This window comes from Sorex araneus, chromosome 5, assembly GCF_027595985.1.
Source record: "Sorex araneus isolate mSorAra2 chromosome 5, mSorAra2.pri, whole genome shotgun sequence".
Taxonomy (NCBI): Eukaryota; Metazoa; Chordata; class Mammalia; order Eulipotyphla; family Soricidae; genus Sorex; species Sorex araneus.
Window position 1 is genome coordinate 61,041,916 of NC_073306.1, and position 21,580 is coordinate 61,063,495.

Here is a 21,580-nt window from a genome sequence, read left to right on the forward strand (position 1 = left end):
TTTGGCAAAAAATACAACATATTTATTATGAAAAGAATAGCCACCATTGTCATTAAATATTGAGAATCTCTGAAATTGGTAAAAAAAAATGTTAAATAATATTTTTCCACCAAATATTGAGCACCAGCTGGGTGTCCTAGACCAATTTGGCTCTGGATATAAAGCTTGGCAAAAAGTATGCAAGGTTCCGATTCCTACACAAATCATGGAAGAAAGAAAATTAAAGCAACGTTGTAATAGATGAGATGAGTGAAATGCAGGCCATGTTCAATGCCAGTCGCACTTGACTATATGGCCCAACGATGTGAGGGACAAAACAAATTCCTAAGGAGCTTCCTATTGAGACCTAGTATGAAAGGTGTTAGAATCTGCTGAACCTGAGAGTTCCTTCTTAGCAGAAAGTGCAACACTGTATGTGAAAGAAATACACTCTATGCCAATGAAAATTGGAAGAACATGTACATCTATAGACATGAACACACATACAACACATGTATATATGAACATACACAAAATTAATGTTATCAAACTTAAAAGAAATTTTTTCTTTAACAGGAACCATTCAGAAGTAGAAAATTCAGGGACAAGAATATCAAATGCCCATTAATTTCTTCCTTATTAAAAAATTTTATTTTCTTCTCAAGTTTTACTTTTCTATATTGTTTAATTGCCATATTATAAACTCACTGAGGACAGGGAATGCTTCTTGTCTTAATGTTTCCTAGTAATCTAGCAGAGCGCTTTCACAAATTCTCAAGAAAAATGTGATATATGTACATAAATCAAAATTATCAACCATGTGCCAGGGGAATACACTTTTTTCTATCCTTTATAGATAATTAATTTATCTCCATAAATATGTAATACATTTATGTACTTCATCATAAAGTTAAGAGTACCTATGAAGAAATTGCTAATTTTTTTCTTAACATCATATCTTTATGAACATTTTATAAGATAAATCAAGATCATATTAGCCAATAACACAAAAATATTTATTAAATACATACAATTTCACAGTCTCAATTTTCTATTTATAGAATATGGTCTTAAAATCTATATGCAAATGTCAATCTTGAAAAATTGAGCCCTTTTCTTTTATAGGTAACTGTGCCAATTAAAATTGTATATTCTCTTTTTGTCTCATGTAAAACTCCAATTAAAACGACCAGTCTTCCAGTTTGTGGTTCTTCAAAGTGAAGTGAGAATTCAAAGAAAGCATTTGTGTAGCATTATAAGTGCAGAATGTTTTGAGGAATGTTTTCGGATTAATGTCTTAATTACTTTCCTACATGTTTTAGTTATTTCCCTTACGTATAAACATATTTTAATGATTTTTATTTTCAGGTATTTGCAACGATTAAAGATCTTTTTGTAGAAGCATACCCTTTATCATATCACTCATATTTTAACTGACTGCTAATCTCAATTAATTCACAAGAAGAGATATTCATATACATATTATGGAGAATTCTGTTGTATTCTGGGTTCAATGGTTAGTCTATTTAAAAATAAATTTTAAAATATTGATGAAAATATATGCCAGCTGCAAGAGTTTCTTTTGTATCAACATTGTGAATTTTTTATCAACATTGTGAGTTTCCTTTGTATCAACACTGTGAATTTTACCACTATTGGGGTGCACTTGGCCCAGTTATATCAATATTGCTTTATTTTTTTCTTACTGGTAATGATCTTTTGCAAGATTGGATGCTTTATTTCTCAAGAGGCATGATTCCAAGTATTTTGTTTTAGATTTAAGTATTTTGGATTTCTTTTTTAACTAAAAAGGGAAGGGAAATCTGTTTTCAATGTTAGAGATATGCTTAATGAAAATAAATGCTAAATATTTCAAAAGTTGTAATGAATATATCTAGTCAAAGCAATACAAAACAGATGAAAACCAGACCTTACAGAACTCAACATTCTACTCACTTGAACAGCCCATTCTACCTCTCTTAACTATTGATGTCTAAGCACTTCTGAAAAAAAAAAAGAAAGGAAAAAAAGAGAAAAATTGCTTTCTATCTCTCCATACCACCCCCACCACAACTAAGCCCTGAGGCAACACAATTTCTCCACTGTGCAACTGGATAAAGGGCCAACATTAAGGGTCTATGGGATATGGATTAAGTGGTAGAATACATCCTAGCATGTATGAGTTCCTGAATTTGATCCCTAACATTGAATCATCACCCAAGCAACTGTGGGATATAAGTCATGATGGTACCTGAGCACCATCAGGCCTAATAACTGCCAGATTGAACTTCCCTAGATTATCTCCCATCATCAACTCACCGCCTAATCTGTTGGTGTGATCTCTAGTGAAGAAAATAGAACCAACCTAAGATATTCAAAGACAATCCTCTTAGCCTAGCATAGTCTACCTTTGGGATAGAGAGTTAAAGTAATTAAGCATCAAAGGCAATAAAGAGGAAAATTTGACAATGACAATTAAATGAGTATAGTGTGGTATTGAGTTTATTGTACTCAATCAGCTTCAATAGAGTAGAGTAAATACTCTCCTTAAAATTTCTCATAAAGGAAAAACCTATACTGAAAACATCACAGATTAATGAAATAATTATAAGTTAAGGGCTGGATTGTGGTTCGGTGGTAGAATGCTTCCTTAAGTACGTGAGTTCTAGGTTCTATTCCTGGCAAGCGAAAAAAGAAAAATTAATCAGTGCAGGCCCAATAAATGTCTCTAATTTACTAATGAATAGCAAGTCAATGGTTAAGAGTAGCTCATAAACTATAAAGTGACAACTCAATAAATTATAACTTGAATGCCTCGGTTTATGATCAGTAAAATACTGTGGATTTTAGAAAATGACTCCTCTTTAAAACAAAACTAAAAACTCCATTTCTTATAATTCTAAGCATGTAATATTAAACGCACACACACACACAAACACACATATATATGTGTGTGTTAGGCACTCAAAAGACATCTGGAAAGTCTCCCATGATATCTTCCTAATTATAAATGCCAAAAATAATTTTCTTATTAGGGTCAAAGAAAAATCATAGCTTTGCCATGACAAAATATTCAGCAGTTTTTCCATTTTGCGATTAACTTTATTGGTCCTATTAAAGTGGAATTCATTGCTTTTTACTCACTTGTGATATCCCATTTTATGATCCTCAACTCAAAAATAGGGAAAGATACATACCACTACTCAGTCTACAACTCAAAGAATTTAATTTAATAAAGATTAAAAATCCCACAATATATAGCATTATGTTAAAAAATAATAATACAATGGAGTTTGGAGAAATAGTACAGTAGGGAGGGCATATGCATTACACATGGCTGACTGGTTCAATCTTGGCCACACCATATGGTACCCAAGCCAATCCCAGGCAACCCTCATGATCCCAAAGTCCCACCAGGAGTGAATCCTGAGTGCAGAGCCAGGAGTAAGACCTGAGCACCACTGTGTGTGGCCCCAAAAATTAAAAATTGAAATAGATAATAAAAGTAAAACATAATACAATACTTAACTGCTAAAATGATGTTTGCTGAGAAAATTCCCATTAAAAATAAAGAAGAATCGATGAAATAAGTTTGCAATGATTAATGAAACAAAACTAATAAGTTTGCAAAGATTAATTAATATTAAGATTAATAGTAGAAAAATTAAGAGAATTTTAATTTTAGCTACTGTTAATAACTGCCTAAAATATTAATAAAGGCTCCCTTGAATGATATATGATATTGATAAAAATAAGAATGATTTTACTTATAATTTATATTGTGCCATACATGATGCTTCAGGGTTCACAAATCTAATCTCATTTTAATTTTCACAACTTACAAATTAAGTACATCACTAAAACATTTTGTAAAGTAGCTGTAAATTCATTTTTTAATTTTTTTTTAAATTTTAATGATTCACCATAAGATAGTTGCAAGCTTTCATGTTTGGGTGACAATCTCACAATGATCAAACACCCATCCCTCCCCCAGTGCACATTCCCCACCACCAATATCCTGGGTATAACACCCCCATTCCCACCCACCCCCTGCCTCTATGGCAGACAATATTCCCCATACTGTAAACTCTTAATCAATTCCTTAATCTAATTTTTAAAAATTATTTTTAAAATATATTACTATTCTAAGTGCTAAAATATTTTAAATGTTTACTGGAATATTCAGAAGAAATTTTTTAATTTTAATATTTCAATATAATTTTATTTTGTGATTTTAATGTAAATGATTTAAATGTAAGTCATTTTAATGCAAATTAAAAATTAACAAGTTAAAAGTTTGCCCACATAAAAATTATGTTACTTATGAATTATAAGTATGGTGCAAATTATTTAAATATATATATATTTACTTATATATATATATATATTTGGCCCTTTGGGCCACACCCAACAATGCACAGGGGTTACTCTTGGCTTTGCACTCAGGAATCACTCCTGGCAGTGCATGGGGGACGACAGGGGATGCTGAGAATCGAACCCGGGTCTGCTGCATGTAAAGCAAATACCCTACCCACTGTGTTATCGCTCCAGCCCCGCAAATTATTTTTTCTTATAAAGTAGATGCTATACAAAAGAATTCTAGATGCACCAGAAACTAGATTATTGCATATGTCAAATATGAAGAATATCATATTTAGGGTGTCCATTATAGATAGAAAATCAGATCTAAATTCTATTTGGACTAGGAGACACATAATGTTCAGAAATGAAGTGGTTAAAGACATGAAAAGTGCTATTTCAATGAGTAATTACTTGTAAAAAAGTTTTTAATATTTTTGCTGGTCAAACAAATACTATCATTCCAAATAAGAAAGGTACTATATAAATAGGGTGACAACTGTCTTTTTTTTTTCCAGCTTTTTGGGTCACACCCGGCTATGCTCAGTGGTTATTCCTGACTCTGCACTCAGGAATTACCCCTGGCAGTGCTCAGGGGACCATATCGGATGCTGGAAATTGAACCCGGGTCGACCACGTGCAAGGCAAACCCATTGTGCTATCACTCCCCAGGTTCGATTCCTCCACTCCTCTCAGAAAGCCTGACAGATCTTGCCACATTCAACAGAGAAGCAGCCGGGCATTCTGGTGAGCAACACGGCCGGAGAATGCTCCAGACCCAAAACCGGGCCAGCAACACCGGGGATCCAGACGGAGGAGGTGCAGCCACCACACCCTCTCCAGATGGAGCCCTGGCGACACTGAGCAGCAACTAACACGGCTCTGGGATGTGGGACTGGGACAACTCTGAACCTCGGGGTGGGGGAGGGCACTGGAGTGGGGCGGCACCAGCCCAGCCTCCAGGTGGCCCCGGCCGTCTGAAGTCACACCCTCGACCCACCCTCGGCACCATCTTGCCACATTCAACAGAGAAGCAGCCGGGCGTTATGGTGAGCAACGCGGCCGGAGAATGCTCCAGATGCGGCCGCATGACCTTTTCTAAAAACTGAAAACATACAATATTTTAATGGAAAACTAATTATCAAATGCTTCCTTGGTAGTAGGGCTGTCTTTCTTGGGGGGAATCTCCAACAATAATAGTGATTTTTGTGTTGAAATATGGAACGTAATCAAGGTAAAGAGAAAATGAAGTGAAATTCATCAGTTATACAGTTGGGGGTGGGGGGCAGGGGCGAGGGTATACTGGGGTTTTTGGTGGTGGAATATGGGCACTGGTGAATGGATGGGTGTTTGAATATTGTATAACTGAGACATAAACCCGAGGACTTTGTAACTTTCCACATGGCGATTCAATAAAAATCAAAAAAAAAAAAAAGAAAGCCCAACAAGCTACCGAGAGCATCTTGCCCGCACGGCAGAGCCTGGCAAGCTCTCTGTGGTGTATTCAATATGACAAAAACAGTAACAATAAGTCTCACAATGGAGACTTTAATGGTGCCTGCTCTAAAAAATCGATGACCAACGGGATGACAGTGACAGTGACAGTGAAGCATTTGGAATAGACAGAAATCTATCTTAAATACTGTACAAAAATTTGTAAGATAACAAGTATAAATGCAAAGAATCTCAGATGAAGAAAAAATGAGTTCTAAAACTAGGAAGAAGATAGATGAGATTAGTTAACACAAGTTCAGTTTATCTCTATTTTTCAGAATATCAGAACATTGCCATGGATTAAAAATAAGCAATTTCAGAAGTTATTAGGGAACAAATAGAATATAAAATGCTCAACATAACATGTTACAAGTCCTCTAACTAAAATGCACTAACTATAAATTCTGGCTATAAGTTACAGGTATTTTCAAAGAGTGAAGAAAAGAGAACAAAGAGACATTAACTTTGAGCATCAGCTGCTTGCCGAATACTTGGTCCGAAAGTCCACAAACATTGTTACTAGGATTCAATAACAGGAGTCTCTATCAAGTATGTTCATTCTTTAGATAATAAAATTGAGTAGGGGGTACAGGGAAAGTAGATGCTTCCTGTGACCATAGAGTAAGTAGTTGATGAAGTGGAAATAAAGTTAAACTTCTTTGTGTGATAAAATAGCCTTATAGCAAAGGTTGAGATAAAATGCAAATTCAATAGAAGTTGCTTTATCTCTTATTGCTGCACATCAAAAATATAAATTGCTTAGTACATGATAGACAGTGAACTGATACAGGCTTTAAAAAAGGGTATGTCTAAAATGACCTATTCTTTATGGAAAAACTACCGCAAGTGAGGATATATAAAACATATCCCTTAAAAATTAAAAATAAATCTATTTTAAAATTAATTGGTAAAATTAATTGTTATGTCTATTCTAGCACTTAATAAACATTATACACAAATATTGGCAATAACAAACTGGTCAGTGGTTGGGAACCACTTTTCTACCAAGGACCACTAACATAATTAATGAGCCAAATAATATAGGCAGATAGGCCAGAGCAGACAGGCCTATTCACTCAATGTCCAGATATTTCTCCACCACAGAGAAATCAGGAACTAATATGAGACAATGGATGTTATAGACCTTTGCATAGTCCAAATAAATATCACTGCAATGCACTATAAATTTGAAAGAATAACACAAATGACAAGATGTAGCATTCTGGAATTGAGAAGAGTTAGACTTATACTATAGAGAGAATATAAAGTTTTCTTCGATCATACAAGACAAAAATAGAACACTTTACTAGAAAAATTTGGGATATGAAAAAAGACATATCCCTATTTAGTATCCACATAAAATCTGTAGATAGGTAAGCACGTGAAAAAAAAATTACATGAAAAAAGATTTCCTTCAATTTGGCATTCAACTATATATTCTACTACTTATCAGAAAGAGGTCAGTTATCTAATTATAATGTTTCATTTATGTGTAAATAAAATTAGAATATGAGGCCAAAGCTGTAGTACAGTGGGTAGTGTTTACCTTGCATACAGCCAACCCTGAATTCCATCACCAGCACACAATATGGTCCCCCCAAATCCTTCAGGAGTGATTCCTGGATGTAGAGTGAGAAGTAAGTCCCAGGCACATCTGGGTGTGTTCCCCAAGTGAAATTGGAATAAAAGCATATTTTATAGGAGATCTACAATATAATTTTTGGACTGGAGCAGTAGCACAGCAGGTAGGGCATTTGCCTCGCATGCGGCTGACCCCGGTTCGATTCCTCTGACCATCTCAGAGAGCCCAGCAAGCTACCGAGAGTATCCCACCTGCATGGCAGATACTGGTAAGCTACCTGTGGCATATTCGATATGCCAAAAACAGTAACAAGTCTCACAATAGAGACATTACTGGTGCCCACTCAGCAAATCGATGAACAATGGAATGACAGTGCTATAATATAATTTTTATCTTCCTACTTAACATAAAATAATGGTGCCCAACACTGTAGTCTCTGTCTAATTCTTTTCTGAAGGATTAAATCAATTAGAGTCCATGGTTTATGTATACCAGAATTAGCATTCAAATGATTAAATTGGGGGCTTTGAATACTATAGCAAGCAGCTGCTGTTTTTCTTTTCTGTAAAAGCTACAGTATACACAAAGCTCCAGGAAATGCTGTGGCTTACAAAATAAGCATGAGCTTTGGATACACACCTAGATTTAGGATTAAATTATCATTATAACATTTACTAGGTATATTACAGTTCAGAAGTGATTCCTCTTCTCTAACTTTGTTTTTCCCACTTATAATGTAGAAAACTCGTAAAAGACTTGTAGGTGAGTGTTTTCAGTGAATAAGTCAATGTTGGATACATATCGATAAATACTATGCAAACTTTTCATTTTTTCTCCTGTTACATTAATAACTTATAATCATTACGAATGAAATTACTTGGATTAGATTCTTTAGAATATTTTAAGTTTTAGGAATCACTATTTGATATCTAATAAATGTTTACAATTTATAATATGCTAAGTATTACTCACATTTAAACTAATTTCATATTACCTCAAATTTATAATACACCTTTATTATTTTTTAAAATCAATGTCAACAGCATTAGCTAACATGCAGGTGGGGCAGGTGGGGTTTGTAAAATGAATAAGCAACATAGTAATGCAACGTTTTCATCTATTCTCAGTGACAGACATAAATAGTAGTTTAAATCACTTGATTTAGGACAAAAGGACATAGATTTGAATTACAGTTCAGGTTACTTACCTTTCAAAGCATAAATTTAATTGACTTTAAAACAAAAGTAATGCCTTATTGCACTTATTTGTTAAAGCCTATCATATATAATAGATACTCAGTGAATGTTAGTTGAATATGAATTACGCTGTTGGTAGCTCCATCAGTAAAAGTCTGACCATTAATATATGCAGATTAACAGAACTGGAGATAGAATAAATTAATAAAATGTTTAAAATAACATCATCCTCCTCCACATCATCATCATTATACCGTTGATCGTCAATTTTCTCTAGCGGTCTCAGTAACATCTCTATTCGTCCTAGCCCTGAGATTTTAGAAGCCTCTCTTTACTTGTCCTTCCCAATAGTGCTGCATTGGAGGCTCTTTTAGGGTCAGGGGAGTAAGACCCATCATTGTTACTGTTTTGGGCATATGAATACACCATGGGGAGCTTGCCAGGCTCTTCCATGCGGGCAGGAAACTCTCGGTAGCTTGCCAGGTTCTCCGTGAGGGAGAACTAGACTATAGTTATCTGTAGAATGACATTACTTTGTCCTCTCCCCCCTTGCCACGAGGAGCTTGTCCCTGTTTTTCTCAGAGTTTAGGCTTACCCCAGTTTCACCCATCAAGATGTTTTCAAATCTCTCCCATCCCTTTGTTTAGCTGTAATCACTTCTCTATGCTCTCTTCCCCAAAAACAGTTAATCAGCTTCTCACCCTAATCTGACTCTGCTAATTTGTAAGGTCAGACCTTCCTAGGATTCTGAACTTATAAATTAATATTACCTTTCTCATATCCTTATGTCTTTTGATTAATTTACTTTAAAGCAATATCCTTTTTGTATGGGGCCGGAGCGATAGCACAGCGGGTAGGGCGTTTGCCTTGCATGCGGCCGACCCGGGTTCGATCCCCGGCATCCCATATGGTCCCCCAAGCACCGCCAGGAGTAATTCCTGAGTGCAGAGCCAGGAGTAACCCCTGAGCATCGCTGGGTGTGACCCAAAAAGCAAAAAAAAAAATAAAATAAAATAAAATAAAAATAAAGCAATATCCTTTTTGTATAGACACAAGAAGACAATATTATGTTTTTGTAACTTGGGACTTAATTGGCTTTGAATATTATTCATTCCTGGGCATCTGCTTTCTCCACTTAAGCCTCAGTTGCCCTCAGTTCCTAACACCCCAAAAGCAGGGTCCCGACGAGGGACAGGACAGATCCAGGGCAAGCGGTGAGTTATGTGCTACCCTGGCATCCAGATGGGCCTGGCCAAAGTGCCTAATTCTTAACTATAAGTTAAGAGCTTGATCATATACAAATGCTGTCATGAACCAAAAGTAATGACGAGACTAGGACCCTGCTAAGGGATAGGAAAGACTGATCTGGCCTGAGCACTGTAGTCTGAGATCGAGATGGCCCCAGGAGAGCAATTCTATAAGCTTTAATGCATTTCTTATTGTATCCATACAAAATGATTAATATGATGAATGCTTATATGTTTGCTAGATGAGAAGAGAAACACACTCATGGGACTCCACCCTTGGGTGGATCCTCCTGCTGAAAGAGAATCAGTCCTAGGAGAAGCATCCCCCTGAGGGAAAGAAACCTTACCCCTATTGATTGTGACCACACCTATGTGTACGCCCCAACCCCCTCATGCTGGGGGGATTTAACTAGGCTGTGAGAGTGGGTGGGGGGCCAGATCCAGAGATCCAGAGAGAGATCCAGAACCAGGAGAGAAGCAGAGAGAGAGAATGAAATAAACTGATCGAGCAGCCAGTTCGGCCTTCTTCCTTCCATCGCCTGCCCTTGACCAACAGCCACACACAGCGATTCCAGAGCACCGAACGCAGGAGGTGAGACAGAGACACCCAGAGAGCCCTCGAGTGCTCATGCCCGTCGGCGTGCCTTAGTTTTTTTACAGTTATCTTCAAAGTTTACAAATAAGAAAACTAAGACTAAGTGAGAGCAAGACATTTGTTAATATTTATGTACTCAGTAAACAGAGAGTCGGGAACAAAAACTCATGAATCCCATTTTTGAATACCCAAAACCATGACCACTTTCAATGCATCTAAATGATTTTGATAGAGAAATGCTAAGAGTATGTAAAAATAACTCTTCTTAACTACAATTTCATAATAGCATGTAAGAGAATGAAATGTGATCACTGACATGTTCAATAAGATGAGTGAACAATTACCCAAACGTTTATATATAGTAATCTTTTGTGAGTATGTCCCTCAAATTAGGCCCTCACAACCTGCAGGTCAAGATGTAGTGTGATTAACTTTTTTAACTGTATAAAAGTTGGAAGGTCAGTGATGAACTTAACATTTTATATACAAATTTTAATTTTCTATGACATATTGTTAAAATGCAATATGACATTTAAAAACACGTTTTTATATACTGGAGAGATAGCACAGCAGGTAGGGTGTTTGCCTTGCATGTGGCTGACCTGTGTTCAATTCCTTCGTCCCTCTTGAAGAGCATGGCAAGTTACTGAGAGTTTTCCTCTCTCACAGCAGAGCCTGGCAAGCTATCCATGGCATATTAGATATGCCAAAAACAGTAACAACAAGCCTCACTATAGAGACGTTACTGGTGCCCACTCGAGCAAATCGATGAACAATGGGAAGACAATGCTGCAGTGCTACAATCCACCAATAATTTTTTTAAATATAAGTGCACAAGTCCTTGGAAAGCATATACACATTTATAAACCTAGAACGGCAATTTGTATAATGTACATCACTTTACCATGTGAAAAATGTTTCAAATTATTTAATAAGTTACACAAAACAAAACTTATTTTTATCTAAGTCTTCCATATAATATTTGTAGGCTTAATTTTAAATCACCCCAGCCTTCTAGAGTTCTGAGTAATGTGATTAAAAGTTAATTGCATAATATAATTTCCTCCTCCCTACTTCTGGTTTCCCCCTTTCTCCCAGTCAAAATTTCCATTTTCTTCACCAAACATTCAGGTTTTGAGCATTAATAATATGTCAAGGAGTATACTAATAAGTAAAGATACCGCATTGTATTCAGTTGAGCAGTTACAAAGATGCTAATTTGAAAATAATTTACTTATAAATCATATCTATTTGAATATGTTCTCCTATAAGAAATATTCTATTTGTGATACTAAGAAACTTCATGACCCCTTTGATTTATTCATTTAATATCACTATACAACAGTATGTAATGCTATCTGAGAGACTATGCAAAAAAATACTATCTTGTCTTCTGATTACAGTTCTTATGTTCACAATATCTTTTAGTGCATTTAGTATCACTAAATTCAATCTGGTTGTATGAGAGGAAAGGGATTTATGAAGACCACAAAACACATTTTCTCCATGGTGCTTTAAATCACCCAAAACCTTTCAATATTTTATGGCAGTAACTATAACTTAAAAGAAACTCTATTCTGTATCATGATCATAGGAACTAGGCCTACATCTAAAGAACTCAATGAAATTCAATGAAATGAGTGTAGTCTGGAATCATAAGGGTTACAAACAACTTTAAAGGAACCAAATTACCAGCTATTCAGAGTACACTGTATTGGCATTTGTTCAAAAGAGCAACACTTAATGCTGGCAATACTGCCAAATTCTTCCTTTCCTATATTCCACTTTTCCTAGAGAAATTGGCTTAAAAGGACCAAGTCCCATGCCAGCTGGATGCTCTGGAGCAGGAAAAGTCTTTATCAGGATTCAGAACTTGATATGGCTCAGAAACCACTAGGCTAATATCTAAATTCCTCAACATAACAAATCAAAGCCATATGACCACTTAATTTTCTATCAGCTACTATCAAAACCTTGTGGTGTATGAAGTTCTATTGACCTAGTTTAGGGAGGCAGAATGAATGACACAAAAGTTCTGCCCCAAATCCAATTATTAATGGAAAAAAATAGATATTAGCCTAACAAACACAGGTTTTATGTTAAGACCTTAAGGTCAAGTAAACAGTAAAGATTCGCCAACACAGGGAAAGAAGAAAAAAGGAAAACACTAACATCTAATTTAACAAAATTTCAGACCATTTCTTACTACCATTAAATACCTTCTATATGTTATAAACTGTGCAACATCGTAGGTGCAGTGTTTTAATTAAAATCCAATGTGTGCATGTAAAGATATACTATATTTTATTTTGTAATATTATAGAAAGTTCTTGTTCCCACTTGTAAAAACAAGACACATACAATATATGACTAAAAGTATGGGATGAAATTTTAAATTTTCTAACCAAAAATGCAAAAGGTAGGTAATAAAATGCTCCTTGGGAAAAGTAAGCAATACATTTTATTTGCTCAACTACATTGATAATGTCAATGACAATTGATAATGGATCAGTAAAACATTTAAGGGATGAAATGGCAGAGTTCAATAAGTCCACCAGCCCTTCCATTTCAGGAATCATCTTGGTAGCATCTCTGAGAGAAACTATGTTATTACATTAACGAGAGTTGTAAATTAATACCTTCCCTGAAAAATGTGGCAAAATGTTCAAAATATAGGGCTTTATGAAAACTGTTTATATTGGAGCCAAACGCCTACATAAATGCCTTTCAATAGCTATTTCTAGGAAGTTAAAGGGAAGGTCACCATAAAATATAATACTCAGTTGAGGGTGAAAATTAAAAAAAATGAAAACAAACAATACCCACTAATGAAGCTTCCCATAACATATTTATGTAAGCTATATGATAGCTATATATGTTTTCAATGTATGTGATTCTGACAAGAATATAGGAGAAAATAATTGGTCTGAATTTTTTGTTTGTCTCAGGGCCACACTAAGCAGTGCTCAGGGCTTATTCCTGTCTCTGTATTCAAGTATCACTTATGGTGGTGGAGCTCAAGGAATCATTTGGGGTGCCAGGGATCAAATCCAGGTCAGTTGTATGCAAGGCAAAAGCCCTACATACTGCCCTATATACTGTCGTATCTCGCTAGTCCCAAAGTGGTCTGATTTTTCAGTCAAAATATTTCTGTTGTTTTAGAGACTAATTCCTACTACAGTAAAATCCTTGAATCACTGTCATTATTTTTGATTATATACTTTAAATACCTCATAACAAATTTCAAACTTTGTATAGTTCATGAGATATTAAGCTATATAGAAGTAAGCCCTGTAGCTCTTATAGATTTCAATATGTCTCAGCATTCTGATCATGTATCCACAAGTAGGGCTCATCCCTTGTTCTGGTTTGTTTAGTCAAAATAAATCACTGTCACTGTCATCCCGTTGCTCATCGATTTGTTCGAGAGGGCACCAGTAATGTCTCTCAGTGTGAGACTTACTGGTACTGTTTTTGGCATATCCAATATGCCACAGGTAGCTTGCCAGGCTCTGCCCTGCAGGCGCGATACTCTCGGTAGCTTGCCAGGCTCTCCGAGAGGGGCAGAGGAATCAAACACGGGTCAGCCACATGAAAGGCGAACGCCCTACCGCTGTGCTATCACTCCAGCCCAGTCAAAATAAATAAATAAATAAATATACAATATTGCTAGATCTTGTCATTATAAACTCATTTATTTTTGACAAATCAACATTTTCGTTTAAAAGCTGTACATTGAAAAGCATCTTTAATTAAATATTTACACATTTAATTTATTCTTTTCAATTTACATAAGCTGTCAGATGAAGACACTCTAATGTACTTGTTTATTCTTTGTAGTATGCCCTAACATTGTAATGATTTAACTTCTACCCTGTCTTCTTAAACTATGATTACCTATAGTTTGAAATGTAATTAAAGTCACTACAACTACTAAATTTTATCATGTCTCAATGAGGGGCTCTAACAGCAAGACTTAAGCTTTATTGGATATTTAAAACAGGGAATTTAAAGCAGGGAACTGATTATAGCATACATGGAAATGCTGAGACGCTAAACAGATTATGGTACAACCACACCGAGGTTAGAACAGGAAGACACTACCACTTCTACGATAATAGAACTAGCAGATTCAGGAAACAGAAACCCACAAATTAGATATCTGGTCGAAGATAAAACAAGATACTCTGGTGGGAGATGGAGACATTGTTGGACACTGCCCAAAGCAATGAAAGAGGGAGGTAATGCTCTGGATTCTTATTGATCTTTCCTTTTCCTAAAACTACCTTCTTATGACTGATGACAACACAAAGACAGCTGACATGGTCAACTGGAAAGTGCAGCCTAAAGAATTAGTTCCACCATTTATCTCTAGTAGCATAGAGCAACAGAAGGACAAAAACAGAATCTGGACAAGTTGGCTCAGTGCTGTCACACATATGATGTGAACAGTTTTCTAAACTTCAGAAGTCAAATGTCATTGAATTAACAGACTGGATACTGCTTCATTGTAAAACTAATCTATTGAAAAGATGTTGTCCTTTAATATCTACTTATTAAAGACACTAACTACATCCAAGTCTTGTGAACTATAATAATTATGTAAACTTATCTAAAACTTTTAAATAATATAGTTGCTTATTATAACAAATGATTATTTATTAATACAAAAATAGTAAACTGTAGTAATAAAACAGTTCTCAAATAACTACAATTAAAATGAGGGCATATTTTTATAGAATGAAAACCCTAGAACATATTTTTAATTGACTAATTAATATTTTATTTTGATATATAAAAAATAAGAATGTTGAGGAAAATTGCCAAATGATACTATGTAATAGACATATGGCATTTCATTAATGCCATAATAGTCTAAGTTCAAAATACATAATTCTATGATTCATTTGACATATGTGATATATCGATATGTAAGAATGATGCAATAAACAATAAATAACTACCCATTGATATTCCAAAATTATAAATAATTTATTTAAACTCAATGGTAATTATGCAGCCTCATACATAAATCATTCACTTATATTCTGCAGCAAGCTTTTCTAATCAAAATACTCATTAATGTAGCCTAATTAAGGGACAAGTCTATGGGACAAATATGATGAAAAGAAATAAATATTGCCATATCCATTTATCAATCAATCAGAAAAGTCAGTCTTCCAATGGACATATCTTTCATGGAAGCAATATCCATGTACCATGTATTAGATAAAAGTTTTTTTTTTCCTTTATTCAATAACATAGTAAGATCTCAAATCACTTCCACTCAGTTACATTATTATGACATCACTGCATTCAATCTTGCTAATGAAAAAGAATATATCACATTAAAGAAGAGAATTTACCTTTTTTTCTTTTTTTGATTAAAGCATGACAAGCAGAGAATAGGGTATCTTGAATTCATATCAGGAAGGCGACATAAAATGTACAAAATTCATACAACAAAGTTTAAGTAAAAATAGATTGAATGAAATTCATTTTAAATGATGTGTTTTAAAAAACTTTTAGACACTAAGTGTATGAGGATGTTCATTATGATGTTTCCAAAGCACTAAGCATTTTTGACATATTTGAAATATTAACATAACTATTAATAATATACTGCTAATAATTAAAAAATTGAGCCACATTAAAATAACAAAAAAACTATATTTTAAAATCTGTTTTAGCTTTACATATTCATCCAGAACAACATATACTCACTTGATTAGGTCTAGAACACTAAATCTGGAGAGGCTGGAGCGGAAGCACAGCAGGTAGGGCATTTTTGTTTTCCTTGCATGCAGCCTCCTGGGTTTGATTCCCAGCATCCCATATGGTCCCCTTAGCACCACCAGGAGTAATTCCTGAGTGCAGAGCCAGGAGTAACCCCTGTGCACTGTTGGGTGTGACCCAAAAACGAAAAAATTAATAAATAGAACACTAGATCCGAAATCATGACCAATATGGTCTAAAAGTTCCTGATCTTTGGTGTATGACACATTAGCACTGTAGCACTGTCATCCTGTTGTTCATCGATTTTCTCAAGCAGGCACCAGTAAGGTCTCCATTGTGAGACTTGTTACTGTTTTTGGCATATCCAATACGCCATGGGTAGCTTGCCAGGTTCTTTGGTGTGCATGGGAAACTCGAGGTAGCTTGCTGGGCTCTCTGAGAAGGACAGAGGAATTGAATCCGGGTTGGCCGTATGCAAGGCAAACACCCTACTAGTTGTGCTATCACTCCAGTCCCCATGACACATTAACTTAAGTACTTCTTAGACAAAGGCAATTCAAATTTAAAGATTGGACAGAAAGATAATGTCTCATAAACAGAGTAACAAATGTTATTAGACACAAAAATCATAATATGCAATAAAGGTAATAACAATCAAGCTCCATAGTTAATAAAAGTTAATGAAAAATTAATTTGTGTTTGTTACCATTTAAAACATACTCTAGTTGTCCGTAAATTTAATTAAATCCAAAGTTTTTATAAGGGCAACAACAAAATGTTGCTCTAATGAGTAGAAGATTCATCATTAAATTCATAATCAAAAATGTTCAATAGCTAAAATAATCTTTCAAAGATTTATTAGTAAATAACATTATTAGAAGAAACTCTTGAACATTTAACACACTGATTCACTAACCTTAAAAGGCAAAATTTAAGAGATAAGAATGGTAACTTTATTAAATAGAATTTTATTGTAAGCCCTCTAAGATGAACAGAGATGTTTTACAAAATGATAGGCATATTTAGTAGATCACAGAATTAATTATTTGTATTAGAACACCACTTAAGAAAAGTTTTGTTTTTCTTGACTCTTTTTTCCAAAACACATATTCTAGCATTTAGGAGATAGACATGTATCATTTGACCTTTAAACTTCTATTTCATTAATGTAACCACAAGCAACAGAGTCGGTGACTGACATGTTTGCACTTTCAGGCCTTTAGCACTTAAAGTTATTTGATAACTGTTAGGCCACTAGTTTTTCATTGGCGACATTTTTGAGGAATGTATTACATTAAAATATAGTGTGTAATGTTTAGTAAATAATATCATGTAATTCAGTAAAGTGTTCTCTTGAACATGAGCATTCTGTCCTCTGCTGGGAGGACATGTTTGAGGATACATTTGAGGATAGATTTTGCTTTGTTTGCTGTTCTGTAATGAAGTACAGAATAACATCAAGTTATGATTCTAGGTATCCAAGGTAAAATGATAAAAATAACTGACACTACTTTTATTGAAATATATATCACCTGACTTACACACAAGACCTTAAGTCCTCTCTGCACAGATCTAATACACAGAGCAAATACCAGTTGCAAGAGAGAATTTAAAGATATGATAATATCTGATAGCACTGACCAGTTTTCAACAGACTTTCTTATAAACACATATGCTAACATAGTTTAAAAAGTAAGAGTAATGTAAAAGGGTCAAAATGGAACACTCCAAGAGAATTACTGAAAAAAGCAAATCACACCAGATAAAAGTAACGGAGATCAAATTTAGTTTTACATTACAAAATATTATTCTATGCAATTATTCCATTATTTACTGCATATCATTAGAAGCATTTAAAAGAGATCATCTATTCTTACCTTAAGTGAGATAAATGTTTAAAAGTCAAAAGTTCCTAATGTAAACTATTACAAAAACTTAGGATTTAAGATAAAAATAAATGAACTACTATGCTTAAAACTAAATGAGAGTTGTATCAAACTGACAGTACTGGGATAATTCTGACTAGTACACACGCTTTACCCCTAGAAGCAATGCATGAACTAGACATAGGTCTCTGAGAAGCAGATCATGGGTCTAGCAATTATGATTAGCCACGGTATTGAATAAATTCATTAAAAATGAAATACCAAAATAAACCATCAAAAACCCAGCAGTCCATCAACCCTGTAAATTGAAAATAATAAAAGACTGCTACAAGCATGTATTGCTAAATGTTGGTGGCCTCTGAAAATAGTGTTTTGTCCTCAACCACTGTTTTTCAAACTTTTGAACGAAAATTAACACAAATAACATAAATATGGGTCTTATATATGTTCTATTCCACATGACAATAGTTTTTTCCAGCAATGGAAGGTATTTTACTAGCTTATAACAAAGTAGTTGTTACTTTTCTATGCATCTGGTGACACTTTTTGTCTCAGTAAATATAACATATATTGTATAAGTATGTCATTAATCTATATTAAGAACTAAAACAACATTCCCCATAAACATTTCATTCCCCAAGAGAATATTTCCAAAAGTGTAAATCATGCACCACACCCAGATCCCAGATTGTTGAATTTAAAATATGTTGCGTGATTCAAACAGAAACCTATCCCATTTCCTTTCACTTTAGATATGCCATGTTACACTGATTATGTGCAATCCACACTTAGAAGTCAACTACCACCCAGTGGAGAGAAAGAAGATCTTTCAGGAAGATTTGAGGTGTATATTGGGGTGGGGGGTAGGGAGTGCACAGGAAATGAAGGAATATGGGCGTTTAGTCTTGTTTAGAGAAAAGAAATACTGATCCTCAACTTCTATGTTTCCAGAAGCTTACTCTCTGCAGTTCCTTGTGGGTAAGATCAGGCAATGAATTTACTGTTAATGACAATACATTTCAGTGCTCAAGCTTAGGGAAAAGATGGAAGTGGGGAAAGGAAGTTAAACTGGAGCTGGAAGAAAGAGAACACAGAACCGAGAAAGATACAGGGAGGCAGAGAGAGAGGAAGGGTAGAGATGGAGAGACAGAGGGGAAGGTGGAGAGAGACAGAGAGACCGAGAGAAGAGACAGAGACCAGACTGTGTGTACACATGTGTGAGTGGCAGCGTATGGAACAGTGAAGGAGTATGCGCCTTTTGAACAGCAAAAGAATCTGCATGTGAAAGTGGCTGTTGGAGCATGGAAGCGCCTGTGTGGGTGAGGATGTGAAACAGTGTGTGAGTGAGGGAGTGTGTTTAAGAAAAGAGAGAGATGTGTGAGAGTGGGAAAACCCTACTGGAAGGGGTGGGGGGGTTAACATTTATGTGTATGTGACAAGGGAGGAATAGAAAGGGGATTGGGAGATGTATGGCTCATAAAAGGAGGGGGAACAAGATCACAGAATAGGGGCAAGGATGGGGAAGTAAAATGGGATGGGGACCGGTAAAAGGTGGAGGGGAACGGAGAGGGGTTTAATAAGAGGCTTACAAATGTTGAAGGCAGAAAGGGGGGGAAGAAGAGGAAAGGGGAACAGAGAGGGAGCGAGAAAATAGCAAAGGGCTGCAAAGAGGCGGTGGAAGGAGAAGGGCTGAAGAAGCAGGTGGAAAACACGCTGAAAAGAAAAAGGAGGGAGAGAAAGGAGAAAGCGGGGCGAGAGAAGAAAAGAAAGCCCAAGAGGGCCAGCTGGGGCCCCTGCGTGCGAGTGCGAGGGAAAATACCCGGGAGCAGGGAGCCAGCAGTTGAAAAAAGTCGCGGAGGCTCGAGGCACATTGCCACGAACCTGTGAAACTTGTCAGACTCTCCAAGAGTCCCCCCCCGCAACCCCCCGCATCGTCAAAGGAGACCTTGGGAACAGAGTTTCCAAGCGGTCCCCGGCCCCTGCCGACCCTCCCACTTCACTCGCGCCCCGGCCACTTGGCGAGCGGGCTGCCGCGGTCTCCAGCATCCCGAGTCTTGAACCGCCCGGGGGCTCCGCGCTAGAACCCGCACCTGGCCGGGGGCAAAGACTCGGTCCTCGGAGGGGGCGCGCCCTCCGCGTCCTGGCGGGGCTTCCAGAGCAGGCGAACAGGGCGCCAAGAGACAGACAGACAGACGGAGACGAGTAGGAACACAGCACGCCGTTCCGCCTACCTAAGCACCGCCGTGTCCCCTTTCCGGACCAGCATGTTGTCCACGGCCGCCCAGGGGAAGTCCACGCTCTGTCCAGCCGGGAGGCAGGAGGGCAGCAGGCAGCACAGGCTGAGCAGCACCGCCGCCAGCCACTGGTTCGAGCAACAAGCACCCTGCACCAACAGCATCATGTCCATCCCTGCTAGGGCTGCTCACTCTCCAGCAGCTCGCAGCTCGCACTTCCCCACCCCCTGGTGCTGGCGAGTCTTCCCGGGAACCAGGCGGCGCGCCACCGGATTTTTTTTTTTTCGGGGGTGGGGTGGGGGTGGGTGGGTTTCTTTTCTTTCTTTTTTTCCCTCCTCTCTAGTTGTTGGGTGTTGTTTCTCTCTCTTTCTCTCTCTTGCTCGCTCTTTTTTTTCCTCCTTCTTTGCTTCCCCTCCTCCTCCTCCTCCTTCTCCTCTTCCTCCTCCTCCTCTCGGCTGTCCCTCCCTCCCTCCCCTCCCACCCCCTGGCACCACACTACACCTCCTCTGGGTGGCTTTTGGCCGCGTCCGGAGTGTGTCTAATTCCCGGGCGGCTCGCACACCATCTAGTGAGGAGGCAAGCGCGCCGGCGAGTGCGGGAGGAGGCGCGGCCGCGACGGAGGCGAGCGGCGGCGGCGGCGGCGGCGGCGGCGGCTGCGTTTGCTGCTGCGGCAGCAGCAGCAGCAGCAGCAACAGCGGCGGTAGCAGCCTAAGCAGCGCGGGGCGCAGCAGCGGCCGGCGGCCCCCGGGCTCGCGCGCGTTGCCAAGCGGCCGTTTCCTTAGCAACCCCGCCCGGGGACTGGGGATGCAGCGGGGAAGGGAGGGGGAGTAAAGGAGGGGGGGATAAAAGAAAGAAAAGGGAAAAAAAAAAACAATAAAAAAAAAAAGGAGGCGGTATGTCACAGTGATGCCCACTGGGGCGAGAGGAACGGTGCTTTGCAGACGGAACCCGTCCTCGTGCTGTCAAATGCACTCGAGTGATGCTTTTTGCTAGAAAAGTCTCCGTGGCGGGGCTGGGGAATGAAGAGCGCGTCGAGGCGCTGGACTTTCCTCGTCTCGGGGCGGTTTACCTCTGGAGGGACCCCAAGTTTAAAGTCCTCCAAGTTGTAGTGGGCGCCATCATGACGCGGGGGACTTCGAGGAGCTCTTGTGTATTTTGTTTTCCAACCTCGCTGGGCGATCGCACTACGGATGACAAACAAGCCACTAGTTCTCTTTACTCTTTTTTCCACCCCCTGTTATGGGGATAGAGAGGGAAGGACGGAGGGCTGTT

General features: G+C 37.5%; 1 protein-coding gene across 1 annotated transcript in view; it reads right to left on the minus strand.

The window, feature by feature from the left end:
• The window catches only part of NEGR1 (neuronal growth regulator 1), an 889,928-nt gene extending 869,196 nt beyond the window's left edge, over positions 1-20,732 (minus strand). The window contains exon 1 of the mRNA XM_004603347.2: positions 20,306-20,732. Coding sequence (XP_004603404.1) covers positions 20,306-20,481 — 176 coding nt within the window. The 5' untranslated portion in view covers positions 20,482-20,732. The remainder of the gene's footprint in view (positions 1-20,305) is intronic.
• Positions 20,733-21,580: the final 848 nt, after the last annotated feature.